The following is a 23,575-nucleotide window of genomic DNA, read 5'->3' as shown; positions in this document are numbered from 1 at the left end:
AAATAGAGTTCAAACTTGGAGTCCTAGAACACGATAGTGAGTGCCCGAACTCGCATGTATTCTGAAGACAAGGATACTTTGTAAGGCCCAGTTCAAAGACATTCTTCATGGCAGAAGGCATGGGTGTTGAGAGATGCTGGGCTAATTGGTTGGGGAGGTAGTGGCATGCCTGGGAGGATAGCTCCTTTGCAACGTGTTCACCTTGGAAGCAAGGTGACATGAAGCAACACAGGTTCGATCCCGGGTCCGCGCTTAGAAACCTCTGGGTATTTAAGTGTGTTATAGATATGCAACTAAGACAAAAATTACAATTGCGCAGCTAAAAAAAAAACAACAATTACTTTAACAGCGCCTCGATGCCCATGGGCTTTGTGAGCGCTTTAAAAATGCAAATAAATAAATGCCCCATCTCCCTGCACCTGGGTCTGGGCTTATGTGCTGCTAAGTGAACCAAATGTTCCAGACATGGCACAAGTGTGCCAACCAGTTGTAGTTGTCCATATAACAAAGTACCTTATATTTTAAAGACCAATGAGAAACTGTTTATCTAATGTTTATGAAGATTACATGTTTTAGAGGTAGGCATATGTTGTCCACCTGACAGTAGGCAGCCAATCACAAACTCTACAAATGGAGAAGGAGCCTGGATGGAAGTGCAATATGCTTGTGTATCCTGCTGGACAGGATGAGGTTATAATTGAAGAAATAAAGATAATGAATTGCCCTGATGTGACGGAAATAGCCGGATCACCTGGATGTTGAGAACAAACTCAATTATGGATCTATGGACGAGTGAATTCCAAGAAAGGAGGGGAAGAAGGAATGAAATCCTGTGCAGCTCATCTGAACGTACAAGAGGTGCAGAAGGTGAATGATGGATGTTTAAAGTCATGGGCGAAGCACTCCAAACTATTGACATGGGAAGAAGATAAATCAGGCCCAGAAGTTGTACTCCCTTTGGTTAATGCAACACTGTGCTTCCGAAGACACAGAAAGAATCACATGGGATATAACAAAGAATGCAAAACCATAATTGACGTTCCCAGGATGGGAGAATGGACAGACATACTTATGGACCGATATTGTGCTTGTGGATCTAGAACTTATATGAGGTTGCCCAAGGATTGGGGTGGAGTATGTTTCTTGGTGCTCATCCATGTTCCAGCATTAGTTATTCCTCAGAGCGACCTGAACATTGGTGAATTTCCAAAGGTGGATGCCCATTTGAGAAAAAGAAGATCGCTGAAGTTCTCTGTCGGACAAAAAGAGAAAATTATTTCTCAGCCAAATCAATAACAGCATATGAATCCATTCCTGAGGAGCACAGGTTGTTCAGAAAGACTGCCACAATACTGATGATTATATTCATGTCTGGGATCCAAACAGTGGTGAATCTCAAGTGGTTAAAGATTAGATGGGAGCTTTTGCAGACAATCAATGCTACCATAAAGGGATTCAATGCTATTAAAGAAGAGCTAATGGCTATACTACTGACCCTCCAGAACCGATACGTCCTTTATATGATCACAGCGATGGAAGGAGGAGTTTGTGCCAAAATTGGGCCATCATGTTGCACATTCCTACCTTCTCACGATGAACAAAATGGAAACTTGACAGAGGCCATAACGTATTTTGACAGACCTGCATAATAAGATGGAAGATGAGACAGAGGACATTGAAGATGACAGTTGGTTTGCCTTCCTGTTCTCGTTGATTCCACAGTGGTTGGCAAATATATTCAAAGTTCTTGGAGTAATATTGGTGCTGGTGATGTTTGGATTCTGTGTAGTCGGGATAGTGATTGCCCAATATAAGAAAATGGCAAAGAAAGTGGTAGGGATGAAGATCCTGATCGATGTCAAACCTGAACCAAATGCCAAGGAGCTGACTGATGAAGCTGTCAGGAAATACATAGCAGCCAACATTGTAGCACCTGAGGGAACATCCATCTATTGTATCGCAAATGGACAATGTAACTACATGACCTGGAGTGTAGATGAACATGTTAAATCAGCCGGCACCCTGAGGGGGGTGATGAAGATATGGACACCAAAGAAACACTTCTTCAAGAAAAAATATCAGGGTGTAGAAACAATTGAGGATGTAGTTGAGGACTCGACCAGAGGGGGGAATGTAGAGGATCAGCTGCATGCCTCTGCAGGAAACCCCGCCCCCTACCTCCCACATGTTGGAAGCCTGAGATTATGCTGTGTTTGACACCAGCAGTTGTGTCAATACTGCAACGTATGTTCGAAAGAAGTTACCCATTGAGAGAACCCTATTGAATGTATGCCACAAGGGGACAACAATTTGAGGGAGGAACTCCCTGAAGGAATATGAAAAAAGAGCAAAGAAAGAAGCCTGTGACATCATAAGAGGGTATGGACAACGTATCAGGATACTGGCTGAAGAGGATGTATGAAACTAATGTCAAAGTAAAGAATCAGGAGAACTTTTAAACATGAAAAGAAGATTACAAGTGCACAAAGTGCTGCAGAGAATCAACCGTTCAGTAATTGTACAGATGGTGAAACACAAGGTAGACTAATTTATCATAGAAGCTGGCTATATGTAGTGAATAGAATGCAGGCAAAGCCGCCCCTGTATAGAAGCTGGACATCGGCATCATGAATTTTAGTAAGCCAGGACCCATGAAGGGGAAAGGGAAAATTGTCTTGCAGCAAGAAGAAGCTGAATCGTGGCGCTGCATGGCGAGGTTGTCTGGCCTGGAGTCAAGACTGAAGCAGCCAAGGCCAGCCATCTATTCTGAAAAGGAGTGAACATGCAAAGGATGAATCATCCCTTGTTAAGGTGCAAAGAAATAACACCAAAGGTGACACATTTTATTCATTTAGAGCATTTAAAACCTGCAAAATGGACCAAATCGTGGTTTCCTGTCACGTGGGCCATGGATGACAATAGAGTTCAAACTTGGAGTCCTAGAACATGATAGTGAGTGCCCACACTCGCATGTATTCTGATGACAAGGATACTTTGCTAGGCCAAGTTCAAAGACATTCTTCATGGCAGAAGGCATGGGTGATGAGAGATGCTGGGCTAATTGGTTGCGGAGGTGGTGTCAGGCCCCATATGCCTGCACCTGGGTCTTGGCTTACATGCTGCTAAGTGAACCGAATGTTACAGACATGGCACAAGCATGCCAACCAATTGTAGTGGTCCATATAATGAAGGACCTTATAGTTTGAAGACCAATGAGAAATCGTGTAGCTAATGTTTCTGAAGATGACATGTTTTAGAGGTAGGCATATGTTATACACCTGACAGATGGCAGCCATTCCCAATTATAGTTCCTATAGAATGTGTACTTAGATGTTCCCCTTAAGCCTATTCCGATCGCCAGTAGGTTTTTCATTATTTGCCACATAGTAGAAAGTAATCTCTGACTTATTTTGGATATATAACCCTTGTTTTGTGAAAAGATCACAGAGAAATTGAGCATAAGTCCGTTGATGTTCGTTGTAACTCCCTGTTTTAGATAATTGTTAATAAAACAGTACTTTGCCATATTCCTGAGTTGGTTCGGTTGTTTGGACTCAGAGTTATTCTGTATGAACCCATCCATTGCATGCACTTTCCTAAAGGGACCTAAGCTCACACACCTGTGGGTAGGGTTTTTGTGGGTGCAAGTGGCTCGACCAGTTCAATGGTTGGGTGAAGTCTCTGGGTTATCATATCATTAAGGGGGTGATTAATGCTGTTCGGATGTACAAGCTAGCCCAGGGGTACAGGAAACGGAAGGAGTTAGTGAAGGAGGATGGGTGTCGTCTCAGGGAGAGGAAAGCTGAAAAGTTATAAACATGTTGGAGATTAGAAGGGGGATTAGGGGTGGGGGTGGATGGTTATCTATGTAAGATTATTTGGTGAGTCTGTAAGGCCGAGGAGCCAGGTTAGCGAATGTTTGTAAGCTTGGGCCTGTCACCTTAAGGAAACCTTTTCCACTTAATGTGAGTCTTGGGTGCTTTGTTGTAGTTTAGCCCAGAGAGCCCTACCAGAACACGCACCTAGATGTTCCATCAAGAAAACACAACTTTCTATAGTTGCCATGCATGTTCAGTGTGGACACACTAGTTTTTCCAGTAGAGATGCCAGATACCTTTGAACAAAAAGCTGCTTGAAAAGAGGACTACAAATGTACATAAATCGCAAGAGGACTCGACAAAGGTGCAACTCAAATGTGGCAAAAACAGACACTCTAACAACATTTTAAAAGATCTTTAGTCAACAGCAATAAAATAGACAGTATATTTGCTTTGCATTGAAAATGGAGGAACACCCTCGATTTTGATGCTGTCCTGAGTCCAACTCCTCTTTCAGCTCCCCATTGAGGCCATTGGCGGATTGTCATTCAGTTCACTTATCCACAGTTCTCACCGTTAAGAATGTCATGACACCACCGGCGCCCTCAATGGCTCCACACACGCCCAAACAGATGAATTCCCACTGTTTGGGGCAGTTTCTCTGAATTCTGCAATGGGCTTCCTGCTATGAGCATGCGCCGTGAATAGCCCTCTTAAGTGATGAAAGTGTTGATGATATTGCAGAAAGAGTTTGCATTTTTTTGTATGAGAGAGACAGCACTACGTACAGAAACCAATACCAAATAAAACATTTCCATTTTAGAACGGGCATTTTTTAGCACCTTTTTGACACAAATTTTTGTTAAGTGTTTCTAATAGATTTGTCTTGCCCCATTGTGTCCATTTGATGCGTTCAAAGTCTCTTATGATGAAAATAATAATATACACACAAGCCTCCCTCTCCAAAAATAATAATAATTCTGTTACCACCCCTTTTCATTCTGCTTCAGAGCTGAAGGTCAGCAAATGTAAAAACACATTTCCCAGTGTTCAACAGCTGGTCTAACTTTCCAAAGTGCAAATGCCTCCCGAAGGGCAGCTGGCCCGAGGACTGGCCTTGATCAAAACACAAGGAGGAAACGTTGAACAAAGGCATAAGGACCCACATTAAACTTAACTGCAAGAGTGGGCGGAGCCTATAAATATTTCTAAGGAGAATTCAGGACGAACATACTCGCTCTTAGCACTTAAGGGGTGCAGTAGGCAATCAATGCCGGAGCAGTTGCCAATGGCCAACTGACTAGTACTCATTTAACCTTCCTCGGAAAGATGAAAGGCTGAGTTAGCCCTAACAGGATTCGGAGCCATGACCTGCGGTTCAGGTGTAGATAAAGTGGGCACAGTAATCCTCAAAGCTAAAGCTTAACACTGAGTGAAAAGAGAGGAACGTTGGAAAATATAACTGTCCACTTCAGCAGCCATCTTGCTTTGGGTGAGATAGGGCACTGGGGAATACAACTGATGCCGGGAACACACACGGCTTGGTCAAACCAAGGTGCAATCATGGGCATGCTCATTCCCTAAAAAAAGAAAATGATCGGAAGCCAGAGACCACTTTGAAGCAATATATTTCTAAACAAGACCAAAAGGAGAGCCTGGAAACGTAGGATGGTGTCTAGTTTTGAAAACATCCTACATACAATTTAACAGTGCTTTGAAAGGCATGTAAACAAGTTCAAAATCTTACTAGCAATTTTTAAATGCCATTAAACCGTATTTCATTTTTTTTCTTAAAGTTGTCAATTCTGTTGAAATACTGGGCCTTTCTGCCAGAGTTGCCCATCGCTGTACAGGAAAATGCCCTGTTCCAAGATGGTGGCTAGATTTCCGAACATGGAAATAAAAGACCTACCACAGTGGTAAGATTAATGTTTTACCCACCCTTCTGCACATAAACCTCGTCCTCTGAGTGGCTTATGGCCCCTACAAACAAATATTTGAATTGTGATAAAAACAAAAACATGAATTTAATAAAAATAACATTTTCAACCAATAAACAGTCCTAAATGTGTTTATGCCTCACTAAATGTGAATCAACACAAGTCCCCATTTCAAAACAGGTTACAATAGCAGCTTCTCGTTAAGGGTACGTTAAATAACAGCTTCTTGCTGACCATGGACGTTCTGATGATGCAGATAAAATGCAGGATGAGCGTATGACCTGAACGTGAACGGGATCTAGGAGAAAAGACTTTCAAAGGCAGTTCTGGAACATGGAACATCCATTTCCTAGTCACGTTTGGTCACACTTTTATGGGTTAAAAATCTGGTCACCTAACCTAAGACTTTCTCTCGTGCTTTGGGTTGTCCTGTGCCAGATCTGTTTCTCAACCTCCTACAGACCTAGACTGCGAAAGTCACAGGGCCAGCCATGTCCCTTGGCCGTTGCCTCTTGCGCCTCGAACGTCCAGCCTAGTTCCAGAGTTCCAAAGGTGAAGGGGAGCCGGGTTGGACCCAGAATGGGTCAATGTTCTCGTTGTGCTAGTACCAGAAGGGAGAGGTGGAGAAAGGCTGTCATGTGGACAATCCATAATCGCTCTTGGGACAAGCTGGAGCTGCCACCAATGGGACAGTCTAGGCCAATGCAGTTCTCCCTCAGTTCTCCCTCACTCCCATAGCCCTCCCAGTAGTCCTCCTCTGTCGGGCCATCATACTTTGGGCTGTAGATATCATTGGACGGAAGATCCTTGTACAGAGTAGAAGGGTTAGGGGCCCCGCCATCTATCCTCCCATCCCCCAGTCCGTACAGATTATTGGAGGAGCCGTTGACTCTTGTGCCACCGTTGACTGGGGCCACATCATTGCTGCTTGATGCTTTGGGCTTCCACTTTGCCTTGACACCGTTTTTGCCCTGACCTGTGGTTGGCCCCTGACAGGAAAGGAAGTCCTCCTCTGCCAGAAAGCGGAGGTCCATACCATGCCGCTCGGGTGGTGACATGCAGAGGACATTGGAGCTAGATACACGAAACTGACGGAACCAGCTCCAGAGGGAGCGAGCACGGCAGTCACAGGCCCAGGGGTTGCTGTTGAGCCTCAAGAATTCTAATGAGGGCAGGTCTGCCATGGTTTCGCCAGATAAGGTGGTCAGGCTATTGTTGAAGAGGTAGAGGATGGTTACCTTGTAGAGGTCACGGAAGGCCCAGCGATGGATGACATGCAACCGGTTCATGTGTAGGAGAAGCCGGTCAAGGCCCATCAGGCCTCGGAAGACATTCTCGGAGAGCACCCGTAGCCGGTTTCCATGAAGGAAGAGGTGAGTGAGGTTGGAGTTATCAATGAAGAGGTCATCCTATTGAAAAGAGAAAAAAAGAAACTGAATGAGGAAACCAGATGGGGAAGAAATGAGACGATATTGATTACAATAGACAGCTACTAGAATCTCAGGTTAGCCTCAGAATCACCTTTGTTATCTCCACAGTGCACACCTTGCAGAGCTTAACCCCGGGTTTCCAGAAATACTGTTCTATCACCAAACTATTTTAATACTTGGGAATGCTCAGGGTCTAAGCCTAAACTCAATATATGGTGTGCTACCTCCACACATGAGGACCTCCAGAACGTAACCCAGTCTCAGGAGGTGTTATCCTATTTCCATACTTGCAAACTCTCTGTGCAACCCTAGTCTCAGGATATGCTGGAGTATTTTCATACCTAGTCACCTTCTGGGACTCCACCCAGCTCAGGATTTCTTGTCCTATGTGTAGGGTCCAACTCCCGACTCAGGATATCCTGTGCTCTCTCCATATCTGGAGACCTTCAGGATGTGTCGGGCAATCTCTGGTCTTGTAAACTGTGAGTCTGACATGGTTTCAGGATGTGATCCAATACCTACACACCCGTTGTTGTTGCAATTCTCAAGCGGCCCTCCTGTGGGACTGCAAGAGTACTTTTAGAGGAAGACCTGTGCCTCATTCCTAATACACTCTGCCTGCAGGGAGTTTATGCTTTCATTGTACAAAGAATAAAATACGCTATGCACAATTTACTCAAAGTGTATAAGACAATGTGCAGTTAGAAATTAAACCATTGAACAAAAATCAGAATCCCCTCACAGCGGTTAGTTGAAGTCAAGATAACGCAACCTCACACCCTGTATCAGACTCCACGAGCAACACTTTGAACTTATATTCCACGAGGGCATGGGACACCTATGAGCAATCTCATATTTTATCAGTTGCAACACAAACAAGTCCCAGTTTCACTGCACCAAGTGTAGCAAAAATAAAAATCGGGAGTCCAATTGATTTGTATGAAAGAACAGCCTTTAAAGTCCAAGGTTTAGTACAAGCAACAGCCTAACACGTGTTTCGAGCCTTCCACGGCTCTTCATCTGAGGCTTAATAGGGATAGAGCCTGAAATTTAAGCTGAAGGGACAATGCCCAAAAAGTACTCTGAAGTCTTTGAAATTGCAGTTAAAGCTGGTTGGCTGTTTAGACAGACTGAAGAAATCAATGCACATTGGAAGGCTCGAAACACGTGTTAGGCTGTTGCTTGTACTAAACCTTGGACTTTAAAGGCTGTTCTTTCATACAAATCACGTGGACTCCTGATTTTTATTTTTGCTATACTTGGCGCAGTGAAACTGGGACTTGTTTGTGTTGCAATTGTACTTACCTCAGTGGAATTATACTGGCAGGATACCCACACTACCCAGATACCTGCAGCCTTGACCCTCTTTGTCTAATTTATACTTACAAGCGCTGTGGATCGTGACTTTTTCTGCCAATATGTTCTTTCCTCATATTTTATAAGGCATTTAGCCTCATATGAAGTATCTTGCGCTTCAAAATTGACAGAAATGGTGGGCGGTCATTCTCCGGCCATTCACAACCAAGCCAGCCAATCTCAGCCAATCCCTGCAGACCCCCCTCCCCCCGTTCAAGACCTACAGTGGTATCATGAGACAGCTGTGCCAATCCACTGAGAGCATGTGAGAATAAAACGGGCAAGGGAAGCCAGTGAATGCCCCCAGAATATTCATGGGGCAGACTGAGATCTAGGGAGATGCTTCAATCCATCTAGTACATCCAGAGGAGAGACCGATCCAACCACTGAGAACACGCGCCACCCAAAGAGATGAATCCGTCCACTCAGAGCATGCCGGATCCAGAGAGATTAGCCAATCCACTCAGAGCACATGCAATGCAAGAAGATACGTTAAACTACTCAGGCAGAGCCCTTGCTCAAGGGCAATATTTGGAGACTGCCAAGGCTGAGGCCTGGCTAGCCCTGGCCCACCTAAAGCCCTGAGTGGGTGTTTTCTTGTATTTGGCAATGTACCACAAATGTATTTTTTAAACTGCTGCGTTTATGATCCATGTTTTGACATATTAACAAACTGTCCGAACTAAGGCAAATCATATGACCTCACTTTGAGTAGATTGCAGTGTTGGTCCATGTGTACAGTGGAATTTCAATTTTGTCTTGGGTCTATAATGGTGAAATCACTTATCAGCCATGGCCCTCATATCAATGAATAGTGAAAAGGGATATATATATATATATATATTACGTTGATCACGTTAACATGAATTCTACATGTGTGAACCATACATGTAGACACTGGTTGACTGTCTTTCACATGCTGCATTAGCACCGTGGGTGTTTAAAGTGATCTTGGCCATGCTATTTTTTGTGTTTGGGGGAGGGGCTCCCGAGCTGTATGGAATGTACGCCTCAAAGTGGGGTACACAACCTTCACCCCTCACCTCGCATGCACTCTGTAACTTGGAAGGGGCATCGCCCCCTGACAGCTTCCCCCAACTCGTCGCCCATCTCGGCTTCATTGCTCCCTCTTTCCCTTCGCTCTCTCCTTAGTTTCCCACTCCGGCTTCCCACCCCCCTTCTTTCGTGTCCCACCCGTTCCCCTTTCCTGCCACCCTCCCCGGACATGCCGATGTGACCCACGTTGCCACTACAGCATGGGAAGGACCTGTATGTCGAAGACTTGTGCTGCTACTGTGTCGGGGAAAACATGCGACAGTAAACACCTAGGGGTATGATTCGGACATGTGGCAAACACTGGAGTGGGAAGCCGGCATCTGAGGTGGGTGGCAGGATTTGCGGGGAGAGGCCGTGCTTTGCAGCTGCAAAAGCTCCAGATCTTCGGGGCCTGATTCATGGAAGTGTTTTAGAATGGCACAATCCCACAGGAAAACGTTCTGTGAATCAGGCCCTACGTTGTGGGAGCCACGAGTGCACCAGCGTCATTATGACGATTTGAAAAAAATCAACCACTTTTCTTACTTACTCTGGCTGAGCCTTTACTAAATTAGAAAAGTGGTGTTGCCATCCAGGAAAAGCCAAGCCTTGAAAGGAAACACTTGTGAAGAGATGTTAACGACACCTCACAGGTGCTGTTTTTTTTAAGTCCTTTGTTTGAACCTGTAAATGAAGGGCTCTGCAAAGGAGGGCGTCCTTACAGGGTCTGCCCCGAGCGGATGATGATGGCCACTGGCGCCGCAGTCCCGCCGTAAATCAGGCACCTGCCAAAACGGAGGTTTTGCTGCATGTCCCCCACACTCTTAGTTTGACAGAATAGGATGCCTTTGAGAACAGTGTTGCTCCTCTATGGAACACCACTTTTCTAGGTTTGAATTCACCTCAGAATGGGCGCCGATTCTCTCTTGGCTCCAGCCTTTATCAGTCAGTGCGCCCGCCACTTTTATTTGTGTCCCTTTTGCGCCCCAGAGCGTCACATGCTTTTTAAGTTGGTTAGTGGAGGTGGGCACATTCAATTCACCTCAGAATGGGCGCCGATTCTCTCTTGGCTCCAGCCTTTATCAGTCAGTGCGCCCGCCACTTTTATTTGTGTCCCTTTTGCGCCCCAGAGCGTCACATGCTTTTTAAGTTGGTTAGTGGAGGTGGGCACATTCAATTCACCTCAGAATGGGCGCCGATTCTCTTCTCTTGGCTCCAGCCTTTATCAGTCAGTGCGCCCGCCGCTTTTATTTGTGTCCCTTTTGTGCACCAGAGCGTCACATGCTTTTTAAGTTGGTTAGTGGAGGTGGGCACATTCAATTCACCTCAAAAGCAAATTTGGGAGATTTGGATTTTTTAAATGTTCTTCACTGAAATATTGCGAACCAACCCTCATTAAATTAGTTTTTTTTTAGTTATTTTTGTTGTTAAACAAGCAGATTGATTAAAACAATAGCCAATTTTGAACCGAAACTAACGGTTTGCAAAAAATATACCGTATTTTGTTAATACAAAATTGACCGATTTGAAAAAAAATGTTATTTACAAAATAACCAGTTCGGAAGAAAATAAACCCTCACTCTTTACTCTGAATTCGCATTGCAGCGATAAAGCAGGATTCTCTATTCTCAGAAGCGAAACAAACTTTCTTTCAGCCTAAGAGTAAAGCGATTATGATCGGGCAAAAAGCCTGCAGTGTGGGGTGAGGGCTCCTGCCAGTTCGATGCTTTCTTTCTTTGCTTTCAATAAGTACCCTTTGGTTCCACTGCATGACGTTTTTGAGGAGAGGCCGTGGGTTCAGCAAAAAGGGTTTTATTGCGTTTGGCTCCGAATCGTGGCTGGACATATCCCTAACCCTACTGCATGCAATCAGCAGCTGGCCCTTTCCAGACCATATCGACCCGAACGACGAGTCCTACATGCATGTGGGATCGAAGAATCCTGCAAGCATGTGGGTTCAAATAGTCCTGCAAGCATGTGGGTTCATATAGTCCTGCATGCATGAGGGAATCGAAGAATCCTGCAAGCATGTGGGATCGAAGAATCCTGCATGCCTGTGGGATCGAAGAATCCTGCAAGCATGTGGGTTCGAATAGTCCTGCAAGCATGTGGGTTCATATAGTCCTGCATGCATGTGGAAATTGAAGAATCCTGCAAGCATGTGGGATCGAAGAATCCTGCAAGCATCTGGGATCGAAGAGTGCTGCATGCATGTGGGATCGAAGAATCCTGCAAGCATGTGGGATCGAAGAATCCTGCAAGCATGTGAGTTCAAATAGTCCTGCAAGCATGTGGGTTCATATAGTCCTGCATGCATGTGGGAATTGAAGAATCCTGCAAGCATGTGGGATCGAAGAATTCTGCAAGCATGTGGGATCGAAGAGTGCTGCATGCATGTGGGATCTAAGAATCCTGCATGCCTGTGGGATCGAAGAATCCTGCAAGCATGTGGGTTCAAATAGTCCTGCAAGCATGTGGGTTGATATAGTCCTGCATGCATGTGGGAATTGAAGAATCCTGCAAGCATGTGGGATCGAAGAATCCTGCAAGCATGTGGGATCGAAGAGTGCTACATGCATGTGGGATCGAAGAATCCTGCATGCCTGTGGGATCGAAGGATCCTGCATGCCTGTGGGATCGAAGAATCCTGTAAGCATGTGGGTTCAAATAGTCCTGCAAGCATGTGGGTTCATATAGTCCTGCATGCATGTGGGAATCAAAGAATCCTGCAAGCATGTGGTATTGAAGAATCCTGCAAGCATGTGGGATCGAAGAATCCTGCAAGCTTGTGGGATTGAAGAATCCTGCATGCATGTGAGATAGAAGAATCCTGCAAGCATGTGGGCTTGAAGAGTCCTGCATGCATGCGGGATCGAAGAGTCCAGCATGCATGTGGGATCGAAGAATCCTGCGTGCATGTGAGATAGAAGAATCCTACAAGCATGTGGGCTTGAAGAGTCCTGCATGCATGTGGGATCGAAGAGTCCTGCATGCATGTGGGATCGAAGAGTCCTGCATGCTTGTGAGATCGAAGAATCCTGCATGCATGTGGGATCGAATAGTCCTGCAAGCATGTGTGCTTGAAGAGTCCTGCATCCATGTGGGATCGAAGAGACCTGCATACATTTGGGATCGAAGAGTCCTGCATACATGTGGGATCTAAGAGTCCTGCGTGCATGCGGGATCAAAGAGTCCTGCAAGAATTTGGGTTTGAAGAGTCCTGCATGCATTTGGGATCGAAGAGTTGTGCATGCATGTGGGATCAGGATCGATGAGTCATGCATGCATGTGGAATGTTTCTTGGCATTTCACCACATGCATGCAGTGACTTCCCGAGACATCATTGCTATGAGCAATACATAAAGCATGCACCCAGCGGACATGTGAAATGGCGGCTACCATAGCAACTTCTCCCACAGATATTACCATGGATTGCACCTTGTTTTGGCTAGAGCTGTGCCAAAGGCATGTCGATTGGAATATGCAGGAAATGCAACTGTTGTATGCCTGTGGGATTCACAAATGTGTAGTTGCAGTGCGTGCCACAAGGCCTAGATTCCGCTGTGGTGGAGGCTATCTGGGCAAAGTCGTTTGCCTGGATATTTCCCACGGCCCGAGGCTCAGAAGAACCCTGAACAGGACCTGTTTGTCCATATATACAGAGGTGAGTTGGGTCATTCAGATCAGTACACGGCTTAATGCTGAGGGCCTGTCACGGGAATGGCGTGCAGCTCAGCAAGACACCTATTGCAGCAGGCCGCTGCTGCACGAGGGGCAAGACGTTGTGCAAAGGTTTTGCAGCAGATGCTCCCTCGGTGAGCTTTGGTGGGTCTGCTGTTAGCATCCTGTGACTTATGCCAAAGTTCCTGCGTGAATTTGAGAGCATGCTTTAATGCAGCAGTTGAACCGTATGCTCGAGGCTTTGTGCGGGTGACGCTGTGTAGTCGAAGCTTGGCCTGGGCAGAACAATGCAAGTCGAAATATAACAAGGCAAGTCCCCGCGCCTGGGAATGCATTGCAGGCATGCGGCTCATGCAGGACTCCAGAGCATAGTGGCTTTGGGCAGTTTCTGCAGACCTCTGGGGGTTGTGTTTGATCCATTGTATAGTGATATAGAAAGGCTTTTATCCAGATGCTAGCAGAAAGACAGTACTGCTGGGCTCCCTCTTGCTCAGAGCCTGCTTGCTGGCCCCCCAGAGCTTAGACATGGGGTCCCTAACTCCCTTGCTCACTCACCTGTTGCAGTGGGGGTCGAACAATCAAGGTCCAAGCTCTCTTAAAGGGGTGTGTGGCGTGTCCCGACTCCCAGTATATCTCAGATACTGCCAAAGTCAACAAAGATGGCGCCCCAGTCATTGTTACAAAATGAAACCCGAAAAATAAAACGGAGCAAAGTCAATGAGTTGTAGCGAAAACTAGAAGTGCCTAACTTTATCCTTTGAGGGGTTTAATTTCTGCAACAAAGGTGGGGTTACCAAGGTCAAAGGAAAGCAGAGAACCAATGTTATTCAAGTCAGGAATGATTTCCTATGGGTGAAGGGTGCTGTAGCACACAGGGGTCTGTGTTTTCAACCCCCCATGCACTTTGGGGTCCGAACCATTTCCAAGGCAGGAAGCTCATGCATAACGGAAATGTTACACAAGGGCCGCAGCAGCACGGACAGCAACTTTTGCAACGTCTTCGCTGCTCACTGCCTATTGCATCCTCTTGACTGGGATTTTGGATGTCCATCATACAGTTACTGAGGCAGGAGCTTTGCGCTTGAGGTTCCCAGTGCCCATTGTGACTATCAACAGTGGTGGACTTTCAAAGTTGGGAGGAACCAGTGCAAAGGGGTGATGCAGAGGCAGACTAACCTGCCTGTGGCGGGCGAGTCTTCTAGTTCAGAGGAAGCGAGGTCCCAATCTGTGGAATGTGGCATCGATTGCTGGCGGCATTCATGGTATATACACAGGTGGGACAGCAGGTAACACTTCCAGGCATCAGTGATTGACCTCAACGCTGGAGATGAGGTCAGCTGAGGTGGCCGGAAACGGTGGGGTATGCGAGTACAGCAAGGGGGTCACAACCCTTTACTTGCTGCTGTAAGGGCCCATGGAGTAGTCTCATGCAAGTGCTTTGGTGCTAGTCTTTGACTGCGGCAAGGGTTCCCCTTCACAGGCAGAGTCACCAGCACAGGGTGCTTAGGTTGCTTGGGGATACTGAAGTAGGCCGGAGATCACAGATCCATCTGGCACTCACCTAAGCATGGAGAACCTCCATGCTGGCCTCTGGCGCAGGTGCCAGATATTGATCTGGCAGGCTCTCTGTTTCCGGCGTCTTGAGCTACTCCTTTCCTCTAGGGTTGTCCGTGAATGGTGCAGGTCAGTAAAGGCAGGTCTCCTTTCGTTGGGTAATGGCTTCTGCGATCAGCACAAAAGCACAGGAATGATCTTGGGATTTTCCAGGTTTGGGTGGCGACCATGGAAAGGTGCAACATGGATAGTCTCTCTTCAGGGGTTCTCATCGATCTCTGAGAACTGGCCCTACGTTCTAATTCTAATAATGGAGATCCTGGCCATTCAGGTTCATAAGGACTCCATTTCATCTTTTCGGGCAAATACACATGTGCTTCCAGCTGTGAATGGGTAATGCAGATTCAGCCTGGGAAGCCATACAGATGAAAATAACTCTATATATAAGCATTCTCGGGAGGATATCTCAGGGGCAACGCACTCGCCTTGGAAGCAAGACAACACTCCCCAGGTCCACGCTTAGAAACCTCTGGGTATTGAGCGTGTTATAAATAACCTATCATATCATATCTCATCATTGAAGGCTTACTGAAGGAAAGTCCACGATTTTAGCATCCTCTCCTACTCACTGCGTTAGGAAACCGGGTCTGGCTGGTTGGCATAACCCCATCTGAGTGGAGTTGCCAGTAGGCATGACCTCTGGGTGCATCTGCCCTATTGCAGCCCGCAACTCACTAAAACCGATACCAACCAGGCCAGGCAGTTGAGCATAACCATCTGCGATAAAGAATACTTTGGGTAACCCCATCATCCCACAGACGCCAAAGGCTTCAGTGCCCCACAATCTCTGAGGATCAGAGCCGCAGGTGGGGTGAAAGCCATAAACCATGTAAATCGGCAGGGAAAAATCTAAAAATTCTTGGCCCACGGCAGGATCTTCACAGCTTAGGTCTCAGATCTTGATGAGTTTATAGTAAATGTAGGAAGGTCGATTTTGCATGGAATTATCATATCATCAGACAAAGGTTCTCCATAACGAATTGCGAAACGGTACGGTACTCTTGACCTCTAATCCATGTCCAATTATTTTAGCATAAACTGGGTGTTCCATTCTGTTATTCCTTGGCATAATAATGCCCACATGTCCAATGCATGTGGGAATAACTAAGGGTGAGCTGCTAACACTGCTGACCTTATTTACAACGGTAGGCACCCATAACAGGGAAAGGAGTTTTGATGTGTGATTATTAGATGATCCAAAATGGCGCCCAATGGACCTGTCGAAATGTGCAGAAAGATCCCAGACGAGGCCATGAAAGTTATGGGAGCCCAGGGAATTAAGAGAGGATGATCCCCAAAGCGGGAGACAATAGGGAGCAGACATCATGAAATCCAGAGGAAGATGCTTGCCGTATCTCCAGGGACTTGGACTTCTCCATGGATTCTTTGCAGAAGGATACCGGAGTAAAGGAATACCTGGCAAAGTTAGAGGCGACACAGAGCACAGTTCTGCCAACCTTGTTCAGGTTGCAGCAAATGAAAGGAAATAGGATCAGCTGATCTTGGTTCTTGAGAAGGAGTGCGGTTGTTCTGGTGCCACAGCTCGGCAGTGCCGCTGTCATCTTAGACGGAGCATTGCCAACAGTACGGGGTAACACGAGGGAGCCCTTTAAAATACATATTCGTGTATTCAGGTGCCAGAAGAAAAAATAAAGTCAAGAGGCAAAAAAGATTGAAAATCAATAAATTGGCACATATTATGAAAACAAAAAAGTATCAAAAACAATTAAGTGGCTCCCGGCCTCTGATTCCTGCTCATGGAAGCACAGGGGCATCCTTTCTTCCCAATCCCAGGTTTTCTTCTGAAACATGGCGTTGCAGAGCACAAGGCACTTAATCGTTTGTGCCAATGTTCATAGTTCTTAATTTATGTTTTGTCCAATATGTGCATTGCACATTTTTTTTGAAGAAAAAATGAAGGGAGATAAGGGGCAGTGGTATGTTCTGATAACACAAAAACTGGACGTGATGATGACGCAAAATCATTCTGAACGCTTGGAGGAAAGAAGCGATGTCCTTAAAGTGTGGAAGTGTAGCCACTCCCTCTTATAAATCATTGAAAAAGTCACTAACCTAAAGAAGATAGTTTGACCAAACCTAGCCTTCCCATTAGACAGCATTCCTCTCTATGCATCCAAATGGTTCTTCAAGAAATGACACATTTTGACAAACGAATGTGTCTGTTCCTTTCCATGGAGTGGCCTGGGGTGGCGTGCACGCTTGTACTTCATGCCACCCCTGCATATGTCAGTTCCCCACAGTTGGGCCACCCCAGTGAAAAGAGTCTGGACACGCCACTGCTAAACGGGTCCAAGCTGTTGGAAGAAACTAACTACATTAATCGGGAAGGGAGGTCTGACGCTACGGGATTTGAGTACGTACTATTGTGGAACAGCGCATGTGAGACACTCATTCATTCATCAATTTGCATGGACAGTACTTTCGAGAGAGGAATGGTATGGAATATGCTGATAAGGGGTTCTGTATTCAAGTTCTTGGACCCCACACTTCCAAAATCAATATGCGCAAAGGTGGGCAGCAGTAACAAAACGACTAAACTTCTATTCAATCAATTCACTCAAGAGTGCAAGGGCAGAGCGATAAGATAACCCCTGGAGTAAACCATTTTTAGGGGCCGGATTCACCGGTGTACAAGATGTGTTGCAAGGAAGCGAGCAGAGACCCCTTGAGTAATTTAGACATGCCACTGGGAAGAGGCTGAGAGTGTTGATATCAGGATCAGGACGGCAAGTCATGGATGGAAAAGGCGCTCAGGTAGGCTTGGGAGGAAAGGTTGACTACATCCACTTACAGACGGTCTCGAGAGGTTGGGGAATAAATAACGCCAGTGCGGGATGAGGAAGTCCAAACCGAGAGAAAGTTATCAAGTCGCAGGCTTGAAAAAAACCTCAAATGTTCACAGTACTTTATGCTTAAAACTATTATTAGGAACGTCTTTGGAATGCGGAAGCAATGAGGCAAATACAGTTCCTCTGTTCATTGGATGCCCAGTGTTGAGTGCACTCTGCGATTTCTTCGTTCTCCAATCAGCATAGCTCATAGTGGGTTAGGATCGTGAGGTTAAGCCAACATGCATTAAGTTGGGGGCAATGGGCATCTAATGTTGTTGATTGATGATCATGCAGAAATATTTCTGAATGCAAAACAAATAACTAGACTTCTCATTTCTAAACTCTGCAGGCAAAGAGGAAGGACCTAGCTTTGGGCTTCTAGTGAAGTACATTAACTAGCCTCTCACAGGAATGAGTATTGCGGACAGTGATAAAGTGTGAACAATGCGAAAAGTGTATCTAGGACACCGCAAGGGGATCATTAACCTTGAACGCCTAGTCATGGTGGATTGGAGCACAGAGAGAGCCCGTCGGAAACTGCACTGGCTCCCTGTTCAGCCGAGAATAGGTTTTAAGGCATCAGCCTGATGTATAAATGCTTGGCTGGTGATGCTCCCACTTATAATTGCTCACGAATCGAGAGAGCGCCCTTCAGGCGCACCCTGCATTCCAAATAGGATGACCTTCTGGCCCAACCACGTTTTTCATTCAAGATGATTGGAGGATCCGGCTTCGATTCATGGGCCCCCGTTACATGGAATGCCTTGCAGCGTTCACCCAGACTTGTTCCGTCAATTGCACAATTTATAAAGAGCTTGAAAACATTCCTTTTTGACACAGGAGTTGACTAAGAACTTTGAGATTTAACTGATCTTTCTTTTCCCCTTGTTTTTTGTTGTATGTCTCTTTGAGCCCTCTGAGGCCTTGGTGCATGTTGGTGCAATATAAACATTCTATAGAATACAATAGAGAAAATCTAAAAAGTTGGTCAACAGTGATTTTGGTTCAGATGAAGGATATTTCAGTGCTTCTTTTCCTCCCAGTTGTCTCATTTATCTTCAACCTAACCACAGTGTACTCAGAAACACTACGGTATTTGTCCTCGTCACATCACAGCTCATGACTATTTTCTTTTTCAACTGTGGTTGAGGGCTTAGTGGTACACGCATGCTTTTAGAATTGTACTAATGTCAGTCAATCAAGTTTTCCGGACAAATTAAGGAATATTTTGGGGCTGGGGTATGCACTGTCGAAACACAAGCCTTTTTTGGGTATCTGGGTTTGGAGAAGGGCAGTAGGCCAGTAAGCTTCCTGTTGAGTGACTGTTAGGGAGCACTGGCTCCTAGGATGTAATAGCTGTTATATCTGGCTAGAACATTGCAGTTTCCTCCATAAACTCCAGTGTGGTGCATAGGATGAGGTTATAAACATTGCCTTTTGGGAGGTAGCACAGTACCCAGGGAAAAGTAGGAACACACTGCTAGGCAACAGTGATGGGTGTGACTCGCACACTTGAATTACACTACCCCACGAGTACAGAATCGATGAGGACAGTCTAATTTCTCCTTCCCTTGCCACTCCCCCTCCTCACTTGCCCATCTCCCTCCCCAGACATTAAAGGATTTGGCCTCAGTTTTATGGCCACCGATTCTACCCACATCAAGGGTTGCGTACTTGATTGGGTCATCTACTGGAAGAGCAATCTGGTTGACCCAGCAGCTAGAAGGATGGAATGGTCTTTTACCCATTGTTCCGTCACTATGAAGCCCCTAATAAACTATCTATTACATTTAGAGATAAACGCAAGCTTACTGTCTTACTCTTCATCTTAGTAACATTTTAATATTAGTAGAAAGCGCAAATTTGACAGACCAAATTGTACAGTTGTACAATAGTCCTATTTCCAAAACTATACACATTGGCGCTCCACTAAAAGCCAAACTAATCAGTTCAAAAGGTAATAGCTCGAATACTGAACTTTTTAGAACAGTCGCACCCACGGAAGGGCGCTCAGCCAATCAGGCGGCTGAAATAGCGGGCGAGAATACACAATACCCGCCTGCTGTCCCAGCCACCCGAGGCCCTTCCCCGGGTGGCGTTTTCTTTCCTTTCAAAGCGGGGAGGCAACAGGGAGGCTTTCCAAGTTGTCTCCCTATCCCCAAAATGAGCTGATAACCCCCGCCACGCCCTCCACTTACCTCCGGGACAGGAGCATTGCGCTTCAATACCGTCGCTCCTCATGTCACCATAGACATGGAAAAGGGACTTAGTGCGGATCTCCCGATGAAAAAATTAAGAAAGCCAGTCACTCCCTGGGTGAACCCAGGGCTGTAAATGGCTTTCATGCCCTGCCAGGAGCCTTTAACAGTCCACAGCCCGAGCTGAGGCCCTCACTTCGCTTGGGCCTGCCTTAGCTCGGGCTGGCAGGCTGTTATAGGCCATGCCCCCCCTCCTGGTAAGGCATGAAGGCCATATTTAAATTAGTTTTGAATGACAGAAAGCAAATTGAGGAAAAATCCTAAGCCTGTTCGCTGTTATCAGCTCCGGCAAACTCGGAACACCTATAATCTTTTCTAAGCTCATCAAACTGAGGTTCCCGCCAGCTCCCTCAAAGCATTGTCCAAAATTTTGAATATTCTAGAAAACCCTTGTTCGGTTCCGTAGGGTTCAGCCATCTACTGAATGTTCAACAAAATCCAAAACTTTTTTCAACAAAAAATCATGGAAATGAGAGTGAAAAATAGTAATCTTAATTCTATGACATCTATATCAAGGCACTGACTTTCAGTAAATTTGGGGCTGCTAAAACAGTTTGAATTAAAGCCCCAGATGAGAGCAGGTGCCGTCGCCACTGTGGGTGCTTTCAACCTCACCAATTTTCAGGTGACCCCTACCCCTCTGGTGTGAGAAACGAGTGCATATAGGGCATCTGCCCTACAATCAATAAGCTGATCAATAGTTGGTTAAGGGATGCCAGTATATCCAATGCAGCTAAAAAGCCTTGGCTCACCCATCTCATTAAGAAACTGGCCTTCGATTAAGAGACCTGTTCAAACTACAGGCCCATTACCAATGTGTAATTTCTTTCGAAAATCTTAGGTAAACTAGCTACCGAATAACGCCAGACATCTGTAGAGGAACACTGCTTGTTGGGCGACTCACAATCAGGTTTTTGTCTACATGGGGGCACTGATCCTGCCATTCTGGGCATCAAATTAACCTTATCACACATCCTTGACTCGGGTAAGTCGAGGATACTCATTCTATTGGACCTCTCTGCTGCTTTTGACACCACTGATATTACTCAGACAAATGGGTAAGTGGAGGTCAAATAAGCAAGTTTCCTCTTTCCCACAAACAGGCCATCATGGATCAGTTTAGGCGCATATGTGTCTAACCTTGAAATAGTGACATGTGGTGTCCCCCAGGGGTCGTGTATCTCACCTCTCCTATTTTCCATTCACATTAAACCTCATCATGGAGTTCTTGTTCTGGTATCTGGGTACTGTGTTTCAAAATTATGCAGGCGACATTCAGATCATATTCTGTTTAGATGGTGATGATGAGTCTGATTTGACTCAGGTAAGCACTCTCTTCTGTCAAATTAAGAAATGGAGGAGGGAAAATTGTCTTGGGACTGAATCGAGAGAAAACTGTGATTTTGATGTCTTCCTCTTTGCTTTCCCTGCCCAAGAAAATTGAGCTATACCATAATTTCAATATAGTCGCCCGTCCCGGTACAGCAGAAGCTGAGAACACCCTCTAGGAATTCTCAAGAAAATAGCAGGTCAAGTTGCGATAATTACTATTTAAAGTTATTAGGAACAGTTGAGACTTATCTCATCTGAGTGAGTCCCAATGTGAAACTACCAACCCAGCTATTACTGGAGTGAAGCTCGATTATTGCAATGCCCTTTTCTTAGCCAATCAAAGCACCATCAATAGTCTTTTAGAAGAGCTACGGAACACAGCAGCCAGAATCGTTCCTAACACACCTAAGTGCGGACACATGGCCTCAGTACTTAGGAGGCTCCACTGGCTCCCAGTCAAGGGCCCTCATTACAACACCGGCGCTAAACCATGGCGCTATTAGCACCATGGTTGGTGCCGGTGTTGTAACGGGTCCGCCATGGTGAAATGGGGAAATACCCCCCCATTCCAAGGTTGGCGGGGCGGTATTTCCCCATGGCCCTTCCCCATTCCCATTTTTGTCTCATAGGGCTCAATGGGAATGGGTAAGGTGGAAATTACGGTACCGCAAATTGCGGTACCGTAATTGCCTGCGCAGGTCCCTTTGCGGGTCCCTACTTTAAAGGCTGGTCCAGACCAGCTGTTCAGGTCGGGTCCCGCAAAGGGACCTCGTAGTAAGGCGCTAAGTGGTTAACGGCGCCGTTAACCACTTAGCGCCAGGGTCGTAATGACCCCCAAGGCCTTGGTTGTGTTCAGATCATTGACCCTTGCCATAAAGTCCTATGTGGTCAGGCTCCACACTATGTGGAAAAGAGCTTTAAATGGACCGCAACCATGCGACCGCAGCATGCCAGAGCTCGGTACACTGTGGTGATTCCTGGTTTTAAATGCACAAGCATTAATTGCGTTAGCCACAAGATAATGGAATTTGTTAACAGAGGAGATCGGCCGTACTGAGGAACTATGCCTCTTTTGAAAGGACATGAAGGCCTTTTCCTTCGCTGGTATGTATGCTTGTCATTGGTACTTTTCGGTCGCTAATGCACCATAAATACCAAATACCAGATATGAACTCCTCACCTGCCAACCGTCACTCCATATCCCCTCCTAACCATTGCTTCTCTGTCGTCACACATTGTACATTTCAGTCATCACACAATGTGCATTTTAAGACATGATCATTGGTCCTCCTCACGCCTCACACGTCGTCCTCACACCTTATTCCTGCAGCCCATCCCTATTCTGGTTGGAGAGAGGAGCTGCCTCTCAGGCCACCAGCCCATAGCGTCCTCCTGTATGGGTTCCCACTCTAACAAGTGAAACAAACTCAAAAACATTGACACACCAGCCTTTCCTCTGATGTGTATAGTTTACCACCCCAAGCAGGGAAATGGAAGCTCAGAGACCATGCACTCCCAGCCCCGGGCATGTGTGAGGAGCAGAGGAGGATCAGGTCTCCCTGCACACCAGCCCTTTATTGTCCTTTATTTATTTCCATCGATGGCGTTCACCATTCTAAACTGGTAGAGGGAAGCTGGTACACGGTGCTCCACCAGCCTTTGTCCTCGCTCTGTAAGGTTCACCACTGCTGACTAGAGAAGCCACCAGGATCCATGCTCTACCATCGGGCGCTCCCTCTCTCTGTGAGGAGCTAGAGGCCACCTGTAGCCTTTGCCTTTCCTGTGCATGGTTCTTTCTGAAGGGAATTACCCGCATTCGGGGGAGATGGATTCACCCTCAGCCAGGGACCACCCTCCACAGAATCCCATGCGCAGGATTGAGGGCCTGCCGAGTCCTCTGCACAGCACACAGTGGACCATTGAACGCGCGATACACTTTCTATGGCTCGTGTTAGCTGCGCAGAGGTAGAAAGAGGATTGTGTGCAGTTACGATCAATAGGGAAGGACAGCATAGGGGGGTAGTGGGTATTGGGTTCACAAGGTAAGTAGGTAGGGGGCATTAGGAGTGGAGCCCCCATTGGGGCAGAAAAGGGCGAGTCGAGGTGGGAGATAAGTGGAAGATTTGGACAGGTGGGGGGGAAGGAGGTATAGGGGGTGAAACCTCTCGTTAATGAAAAGAGGTGGATTAGCTGGGAGGGATTTAGCAAGACATGCCTTGGATTCGACAGGAAGGGAATTTAGGGATAGGGGATTTGGCC

The 23,575-nt window shown here is 46.2% G+C and overlaps 1 protein-coding gene across 1 annotated transcript in view; it reads right to left on the bottom strand.

The window, feature by feature from the left end:
* Positions 1–4,218: 4,218 nt before the first annotated feature.
* RTN4RL2 (reticulon 4 receptor like 2) overlaps positions 4,219–23,575 on the bottom strand; it is a 76,959-nt gene continuing 57,602 nt past the window's right edge. The window contains exon 3 of the mRNA XM_069629013.1: positions 4,219–7,167. Coding sequence (XP_069485114.1) covers positions 6,343–7,167 — 825 coding nt within the window. The 3' untranslated portion in view covers positions 4,219–6,342. The remainder of the gene's footprint in view (positions 7,168–23,575) is intronic.

This window comes from Ambystoma mexicanum, chromosome 12 (assembly GCF_040938575.1).
Source record: "Ambystoma mexicanum isolate Mex_15411 chromosome 12, UKY_AmexF1_1, whole genome shotgun sequence".
NCBI classification, from domain to species: Eukaryota; Metazoa; Chordata; class Amphibia; order Caudata; family Ambystomatidae; genus Ambystoma; species Ambystoma mexicanum.
Note: the sequence above shows the minus strand (reverse complement) of the source record. Positions and strands in the feature narration are given on the sequence as shown.